General features: G+C 40.2%; 1 protein-coding gene across 1 annotated transcript; it reads left to right on the top strand.

The window, feature by feature from the left end:
* Positions 1–370: 370 nt before the first annotated feature.
* On the top strand, positions 371–8859 carry TDG (thymine-DNA glycosylase; the record flags this gene model as incomplete). Its single annotated transcript, XM_010188760.1, has 9 exons — positions 371–519; positions 3541–3770; positions 4262–4331; positions 5707–5842; positions 5922–6004; positions 6087–6181; positions 7719–7890; positions 8191–8319; positions 8436–8859. Coding segments are annotated over 9 exons (1204 nt in total), but the record flags the coding sequence as incomplete, so codon positions are not given.
* Positions 8860–9630: the final 771 nt, after the last annotated feature.

Below are 9630 nucleotides of genomic sequence, written 5' to 3'. Positions count from 1 at the left end.
CAAAGAGTTCCAAATTGCTTGTATTGTAAATTCTCGATATATTTGATAGACAGTTTGCCTTGGTAAGGTGTGCTGCAGTGTTTTTTCAGGAGGAGAAAGGGGAAAGCTTGACACTTCACTTACAGATGTTGTGATTCTTCCACATGATAGTAAACAGGAGAGAGTTGTACTGTTAATGTTTGGTTTAATATCCCCTGATACCAGCAAAGCAATCAGGCTTCTTAGTGCATTTGGGTAATTTACTGCCTTGTTAATAGAATTGTTGGGAGAATGGAAGCACAGTACATGCCAGATTGATGTTTACAGTCTATTTGGTACATCTCTATAAATTGTTGATAAATTATGTCCCTTTTTTTTCTCCCTTTCTAAGATACTACGCGTATCTTCAGCAAGCGCAAGCTTTTTACGCGTTTCCATTCCATCAAATGATGACTGCAGTGCCTAACGTGGAGATGATGAGTGAGCAGCCGACTCTAGAGGGCATTCCAGAGCCAAACGTTGCTCAGGAGCCTCCAAAAGGTAGTTTGACTGGGCTGTGATAAGCGAGCTGAAATGTTAGTAATTGATAAGGGGGAAAAATACTTACCTTAAACTGCTTCTTTGGACCTATTGGATTTCTTGATGCTTTTTGAGAAAATATTGATTAATTGTATTCTATAAGTAATGTTTGTTACCAGACACTTAAAAAATGAGAAGTAAACCCCATGCAACACTACAGTCTTGGGGAGGAGTGGCTGGAGAGCTGCCCAGAGGAGAAGGACCTGGGGGTGTTGATTGTCAGTCAGCTGAACAGGAGCCAGCAGTGTGCCCAGGTGGCTAAGAAGGCCGACAGCATCCTGGCCTGTATCAGGAATAGTGTGGCCAGCAGGAGCAGGGAAGCAATTGTGCCTCTGTACTCAGCACTAGTGAGGGTGCACCTCAAATACTGTGTTCAGTTTTGGGCCCCTCACTACAAGAAGGTCATGGAGGCACTGGAGCGTGTCCAAAGAAGGGCAACAAAGCTGGTGAAGGGTCTGGAGCACAAGTCTTACGAGGAGTGGCTGAGGGGGCTGAGGTTGTTTCATCTGGAGAAAAGGAGACTTAGGGGAGATTGTATGACCCTCTACAAGTACCTGACAGAAGGCTGTAGCGAGATGGGGGTCGGTCTCTTCTCCCTGGTAGCTAGTGACAGGACAAGAGGTAATGGCCTCCAGTTGTGCTAGGGGAGGTTTAAGTTGGATATTAGGAGAAATTTCTTTACTGAAAAGGTTGTCAAGCACTGGAACAGGCTGCCCAGGGAGGTGGTAAAGTCGCTGTCCCTGGAGGTGTTTAAAGACGAGTAGATGTCATGCAGGGACATGGTTTAGTGGTGGACTGAGTAGGGCTGGATCGATGGTGGGACTTGATGATCTTAAAGGTCTTTTCCAACCGAAACCATGCTGTGATTCTATGAAACCCTGGTGACAGTATTCACATTGTTCAGTCTCACAAAATTATCTTGTTGCAGGAAAAAGATTTTTGTTTCAGTAGAGAAATGTATCATTTTTAGCTGATTGCATGGGTTTTAATATTACTTTGGAGATGTTTTCTTTTTTCAGTCTAAGTTAAAAATATTTTTTTTAATTTCTGCAGGCGAAGTACAGTATAATACTGTTTATTTGAAATATTTTTCTTTAAAGGGTGATTTAGTGTGTTGTAGTAATCACAAATAGTGAATTGCTTATATACACTAAGGATTGTTTGGTTTTAGTGAGGCTTATCTAAACAAATAGAAACAATGTTCCAAAGTGTCCTGTATGTGACACAAGTTTTGTGCTTTATACGTTTGTACATTGCCTTTCTTTCCCACCCCCTAGGATTTTGTGCATTTAGGCTGTACGCTAACCATGCCAAGAAAAGATCCCTTGTTCTGTTACTTTTATGCTTGCCCTTTACCGCATACAGGCAGTGATCTCTGCCGTGCTTAAATTCTGATTCTATAGCAAATACTCACACACTGGGTTTCATCTTGCTTTTAATGTATAGATACTGGTCAGAGCTCCCTGTGCCAAGGTAACCTATCAGCCAGTTCATGCAATGACATTGCTTGTTTAAGTGCATCCTTTCATAAGCTTATTTTTTTCATTTTTAGTTGTAATGCTTGGCCAGATGAAATTATAGGAAGAAGACCTCTAGTTGAAAACAGTTGCAGCTGCTCTAATGATTAAGGGTATTATTTGCTACAGTTAGGATGCATCTTAAGTACTACATAGTTATGCTGCTTTTGCAGCTTTCTTGAATAACACGATGTCACCATGGCCATGCTGTTTGACTGCACTTTCAAGTTTTTTTGGACAACCACAGTTGTCTTTATGATGTTATGAAGTCATTCCCTACTGTTTTTGCAAGAATTGAGAGTTGAGTAAGGCCTTCAAAGGCAGGACTTGAAGATTTACCAAATGTGTGTGAAATTGTGTGTGAATGTACTCACATGTGAGTACATGTGAAAGGCAAGGACTGGGAGTCCAGCTGCATGCTATGATGAAAAAAAGTAAAATTTTTTAGGATTACCGTCTGAAAGGCTGCCCTGGCATTGTTCATCTTTCATGACAGTGTCTGGTTGGTAGGTACCTGATCAGCATGAGGGTTAGGAGAACATTATCCTGCTCCATTTGAAGTACATCCAAATCAGAGCAGCCAGAGTTTCTGTAGCATTTTGCCGTCAAATGAAGAACCTGGTGCTTCAAGAGGTAGGAAAGAAAAGCTGCTTATGTGCCTCACCAAGTCTGTGCCTTTCTAGTCTCTTCTTTTGTAGCTAGACTATAGCTTGAGTACTGCTAGTTACAGCTTTCCTAAGCAGTTGCTCCATCCACATGGTGGGAATTCTGCTTGACTTTTGTCCTTGTATGAGAGACGAGTGCAAACAAAAAACAGCCCTCAAAACGTTTGCAGACTTAGGGCAGTGCCCTGGTATCCACCGTATTGCTGTATGATGCCCTGGACAGTATCCTGTAAATAATAACTTGTAAATGGCTTATGCAGCGTTCAGCCTATGTGTTTGTGTTTCTGACAAGCTTATACCTTACACTGTGGGTAATCTTGGATCCTTTTTGCTTTTGATGTGCTGTTCAGTTTCTTCAATCTGTGAAGTAATCTGTGACAATCAACTTTCATATTTAAGCTGAAGTGTGGGTGATAGACTAGAACTTACCATCACATTCCTTAGGACCTAACCTTTGATGTCCTGGCATATCCTCCAAAAGGAATTAAACTGTTCCCAAAGTATGGTTGCATACAGCACGTAAACAACGTAACCTAGTCATGAGGTTATTTTTAGTTTGTATCTTAAGTCAACTTAGTTGCCTGTGAGTATGTGTGTGTCTGTGGTAAAGAGGCATCCAAGCTAGATCTGTGTTGAGCCTGCAAAACTGAGGTTCATCTGATAATTGTTTAAATTAATGAATTTTGAAGGTAAATTTATGTCTGATTGCTTTTTGTATCCATACATTTAGCTCAGTCTTTCTGAATAACCACACCGCAACATTAGAAATGTACAAAAAGGATATTTGCTGTGTGTTTCAGAAGTTAAAAAAGGAGGAAGGAAAAGAAAAGCCAAAGCAACTGAGCCAAAGCAACCTAAAAAGCCTGCTGCTAAAAAAGAAAAATCAGCCAAGTCAAAAGGCAAACAAGAAAAGATCACAGATACTTTTAAAGTCAAGAGAAAAGTGGACCGTTTTAATGGTGTATCTGAAGCTGAACTTCTGACCAAGACTTTACCTGATATTTTGACCTTTGATCTGGACATTGTGATAGTAAGTAACTCACAGTTGCAAGATTAAGTAGAAAAGTGAATAGTCTGTACTCGCTGGTTATGATTTACATTCCTTCTGCTTGCTTACTTATCTGTATTGCTTATACAGCAAGATCTTGCAAGATAAAGTATATAAACTGTTTCCTGTGTGTAGAGCTGCTTTGCATTTTCTGTTAAAAATCATAGTAACACAGTTCTAATTTCTGAGAAGTCTACAGCTTGTGTATAAATACAGTCATGAAAGACCGTTACTTGACACTTTACTTACTGGAAGCGCTGCACCAGTGGCTGTAAAACACACTGTGAGCTGCTCTTTTGACATTGCACACCTAAATGAGACACTGTCAATTTTTTTAATTAGTGCTGGAAGGTTTTGTTTATTGTCGATAACTTAAAGAGAGTCGAATAAGCATCCACACTGCAACTTGATTTTATTCCTGACTAGCAAGCCATGCACTCGTCATTAAAATTAACTAGTATCTTGGTTTGTAGATTGGCATAAACCCTGGCTTGATGGCAGCTTACAAAGGACATCATTACCCTGGACCTGGAAACCATTTTTGTATGTTGTTGTTTTCCTATTCTATTTATAGAATTTGCAGAACTTTGTTAGAACTTGTGGCATTTTAGTTAAACTGATTTGGTTTTGGGGTTTGGGTTTTTTTTCTTTATTTTGCTTTTAGCCATCCAAAAGCGATTTAAGTTCCATAACCACTTCTGTCAAATACTGTACATAAAAAGGAATAGAAGAGGAATAATCAGTGTCTTTCAGTGCAGGTTTAGAATTGTCATGTAAATCCAGTTTACCAGATTGCATTGCTAAATAACTTCTTGGCGTGTTAGTGTGCAAAATACAGAATAAAAATTAAAGTCTCTGATACTGGAGTTACCAAGGGTAAGTCAATAGGCATCAATATCTGATGTAAAATAAAACTATACAACTTTTAAAAAAAAATGTATTTCAACAAGCAGGGTCTCTTCTGTTTGCAGTTACTCATCTTTTCTAAACAAGCTTTTGAACTCATGAAAAAGCAAAAACCATTGCCCTTCCCCAGTGGGTGTATGCAGCTAGCATACCTGATTCTGTGGACTGTTTTTTTTCTTTCCTAGGTATTTCTCCATTTTCAGTAACATTTTCCGCAGCATGTTCTCCTAAAGAAAGATCATACCTGAACTCTGTTGAAATGCTCTGTTTTCCATACTGGAGCCATTCAAGCTGTGGTAGTAGGGAGCTCCACGTGGGCTGATTTGCAGCGCTGTGATACTCCTGCCAAAGTGCTTCTGGTGTCCAGCAGATTTGTAAATCAGTCTTGGGTATTTCTCTGTGGTCTACCCAGAGTAACAGCATCCTTTACTGGCAAGCTGATCAGATAGGTGTGCTCAGACAAATCCAGGTGTTTCTATGCTTCCTGGATCACTAGGAGCTAACTGGTTAATTTGTGCTTGGAGATTGGCAGCACACATCACCCACGCTGTACTTTTGTACACTAAATATGAATGTAAGGTGTTAGCGGGCTCTGTCAGAGAGTCCCTGTGCAAGGAGAAGCGATGGCAAGGTTGTAGAAGAAAACTGACACTGGTTGTATTTGACACATTCTTTCCCACAAAATCAATATTGATCACATTCACTCCCTGCTCAAGTGAATCACAAAATCTAAAGCTCTTTTCTGATCTTTTAAAATAAAAGTCTGGTGTCCATACACAGGATCATGGTGAGGAATTCCTGTTGTTCACATCCTCCTGCAGTAGATCAAGCAATTTTGGCAATTCTAAACTTTTCTAGTTAGGGCTTCCCAAATCAACTGATGCTCCATTAACATAGTCTCTTCCCTTAGCATTCCAGTACTCTGATAGTCGAGGGTTTTTTTTTGTTGTTGTTGTTTTGTTGTTGGTTTTTTTCCTTAGAAAAAGGCAAATGTGTATCTTCTACTTCACAGGGAAGTGTCTGTTCATGTCTGGTCTAAGTAATGAACAGCTGAACCATATGGATGACCACACCTTGCCACATAAATATGGGATTGGATTTACAAACATGGTTGAAAGGACAACACCTGGAAGCAAAGACCTCTCTAGGTAGGGTAACACAGGAGAATGTTGTGCTAGTTAATGAATTAATAGTTGCGATTATAATTTTGAGTACTTTCTCTTTTAGCAAAGAGTTTCGGGAAGGAGGGCGAATTCTGATGCAGAAGTTACAAAAGTATAAACCTCGTATAGCAGCTTTCAATGGAAAATGTGAGAACCTTGATTTTAAATGAATTTGTTCTGTCAGTAGCTTTTTTATTTGTCCACTTAGCCTATCTTCTTTCCATTTTAGGTATTTATGAAATTTTTAGTAAAGAAGTTTTTGGAATAAAAGTTAAGAACTTGGAATTTGGACTGCAGCCACACAAGGTGCCAGATACAGAAACTGTAAGTATTGATCCTGACAAACAAAAAAAGGTCACTCCATTTTGGTTATTTCAAAACTGATGAAGTCTCAGGACTTGTACACACTTTTGATAACATCAAAGCTTGCCCAAAATACATGGGATGTGAAACACACTTACTAAAATAGAGAAAGGGGAACAGTGCAATTTTCAGACACATCTTTAATTCAGCTTCTTCAGACCTGCAGACTTTATTTGTGAAATGGTGTATTGTGGATAGTAGGTTAGTGCCTTCGCTGAGGACTATCTAAAATATAAATAAAATACACATACTTTTATGATAACTGTCATCTACTTTCATCTGATGCTCTGTGTCCAATTCCCTGTGTGTTTGTATTGTGGAATTTTGATACCGAACATGGCCTTGGTGCTAGTAGTACCACAGTGGGGGAGAAAGAACAGCAAGTCCATTGTGCTGTTAGTGCAGCTGCAGCACTACTGGATCTGGCCATGCCCAAGCACTTCCATCAGACTTGGTCTTCTTAAGCTGATTTGCAGCTTGACATTAAAGTGGACACTTCAGATGAAACAGATGATTTGATGCAGAGTGCATTACTCATAGGCATCAAGTGCTGGAAGATATCTCTAGAGACCAGCCATGTATCATCACAAACAGGTTTGTTTAATGTGTTCTTATAAACAAGGGCTGCCAACACTACTTGCCAAGGTAGCTTATTCCAAAACATAATACCTTGTCAGTTCAAAATTTGGAGGTTTCTTATTTCTATCCCACACTACTAGTGCTGCCAGTTTAAGCCTGGTTTATGCTGTCCTGCTCTAAAAGTGAAGTGTTGTCATCGGAGCCTGAAGAACTGTTGGTGTTAAAGTGCTTCTTAAGTAGCTCTTAGACTTCCACAGTAAATGTGTTTGTAAGAGAGATAAATAATCCTCTTTACTAGTACTTGTTCATAAACTCTTCATGGAAATAAAGTATTGGATACAGTTCCTTTTTCCTGAGCTAACTTTGTATATCTGGTTAGGGCTGTTGGCAGAGATAGAGACACTTAAATTGGCTTCAGCCACGCTAGCTCCAGAGTTTCAAATCCTGGCAAGTGCGACACAGACGCTCTTGGCCAGGGAGCCAGGGTAATTAACCTCTGATGCCTCCCTCACTGGTTTGGGGTGTTTGCATGCTGTCACATACTCCTCTGGGCACTTTCTGGTTCAGAGCTCTGCTCAGGGAGCTCTGGAGTGTGCTCTACTCTGGCACACACTTGTAAATTGTACCTTCTGTAACACATACTGGTACTGCTGCTACTGTGGCACACAAAACAACTGCTGAAAATTGTCCTCACTTCAGCAGCTGATGATCAGGCCCTCTGGTTAGGGCAACACATGTAGCTCACCAAGAAAAACCAAAGGCTCCTTTTATCCTCTCCCACAACCACCCGCAGCATTAGTAGGAGTTTGTACAAAGGGCTAAAACGGTGAGCTTAACTGTTAACTTATTCTCAATGCACTAAATATTAGCTTGTAGCTCAGGGATGAGTAATGCTATTTTCCTTGCTCTTTGTCTCAAGCTCTGCTACGTTATGCCATCATCCAGTGCAAGATGTGCTCAGTTTCCTCGTGCACAAGACAAAGTTCATTATTACATAAAGCTGAAGGACTTGAGGGATCAACTGAAAGGCATCGCACCAAACACAGAGGTGCAGGAGGTGCAGTACACGTTTGACTTGCAACTTGCACAAGGTACAGTGGTTATTTTGTTCATCCTTTATTAAATTGTAGTGTAATGTGCAACACAACCAGTGGTTTCCCAAGTAAAAAGAAATAAAGAATTTAAGGGGAGGGGTAGATGTGCCATCTTCTCTAAATTGTGCAATGTAGAATTAAGATTTCACTCTCTTTTTATTACAGTCATAATTATCTAAGGGGAGCAGGGATTATCTTGTGGAATGCATGGCTGTTTTTTCAAGTGTTCTCTGACAAAAACACGCTCTGATCATTTTTGTTCTGAAGATTAATACTTGAGGCCTTCTCTTTTGGCAGAGGATGCTAAAAAGATGGCTGTCAAAGAAGAAAAGTACGATCCAGGTTATGAAGCAGCGTACGGAGGAGCTTACTGTGACCGTGCACCGTATGAAAGTGAACAGTGCCATTTCTCTTCAAATGGAACTGGTAAAGTGCAGCGCTCGGGGCATTCAGTCTGTAAACCATTATTTATCAACAAACACATAGTGCTAGCGATCTGCTGCATTTTTTAAACTGTCCTTTATCATTTTTGTTTGTTTCAGCAGCAAGCAATCCACAGTACTGTGAGGGCTCGTCCTTTGGTGAAGTTCCTAACGGACAGTGGATGACTCAGTCCTTTGCAGACCAGATTCCCGAGTTCAATGCCAGTGCAACACGGGAAGAGGAGGGAAGCAGCGCGTAAGGGCTGTTTCTTCTCAGCTATGCATTACATGCTGCAGTTTTAATGCAGTGACCAAGATTGGTACCTCGGTTCTCCAACTGAAGCATTTTAATAGTATTTTATCTCCCCTAGTTATTTTATTATAGTCCAAAGTACGTGTGTGGTAGGCGCGAATCAATGAACTAGATCATTTTAAGGAACTGTCTGAACTTTTTAAAAAAAGTTAGCCCTTTTTTGTATATGAGTTTTATATTTAATGTATACCATTTCTTGCAGTTTTTCATAAATTGCTTTCTCATTTGTGAGGATTTCTTTGGGGTGTTAATTTTATTCCATAAATCGTAATGTAGTAGGAACAGCAGCAGCATACTTTTTACTGATGCCTCACTATTTGGATATCTCATAATCCTTTTATATCCAGAGGGGAAAGTGGGAGGCGTACCCTTATCTTCTTACATGAAGTGATGTTTTTAATCATGCACAGTTAAGCAAATTGTGCTTTTTAAGTCTGCCTCTCACCGTCTTAAAAAGTGCAGAAAGTTGTGTTCTGCAGCTGCGAGTACTGAGAGTTTTCTGGGTAGGAGGAGAGAGCTCTGTCGCTTTAGTGATTGGACCATATTCAGGATTAAGGGAGTGGAGACATCATCTCAAGTCACAACACTGGGGAGGAAAATTTGTGTCGCACAGGACAGGGCCTAAATATTCTAGCCGAGCTGTCTTAGAGTAAGGTATCCTTACCACTCCATCTCTTTCCCCATTAAATTCCAATGTAAGGAACTGGAATTCCTTAAAAAAATTCAGACAAAAAAAACCAAATGGTGGTTCTTGAATTCTGTGGCATTTAAACTCTTGGTCATGTCTGTGTGATGAGTCTCTTCACCTAGGAGACAGTCCCTTTGGACAGATGACATTGCAGGGAATCAGAAGCCCACATTCCCTGTACAGCTACGCTGTTTACATCAGGTACAACTAGCACAGGATGAAAGAGGTTTGTGACTTAGCAGTTTTTAACATTCAGTTCTCTTCAATCTGTGAGATTTTAGAGGGCATTCTTCCTGTTCCTTTTACAAATGAAA

Source organism: Mesitornis unicolor, unplaced genomic scaffold, assembly GCF_000695765.1.
Source record: "Mesitornis unicolor isolate BGI_N332 unplaced genomic scaffold, ASM69576v1 scaffold19627, whole genome shotgun sequence".
In the NCBI taxonomy this organism is placed as follows: Eukaryota; Metazoa; Chordata; class Aves; order Mesitornithiformes; family Mesitornithidae; genus Mesitornis; species Mesitornis unicolor.
This window is presented reverse-complemented; position numbering and strand designations above follow the sequence as displayed.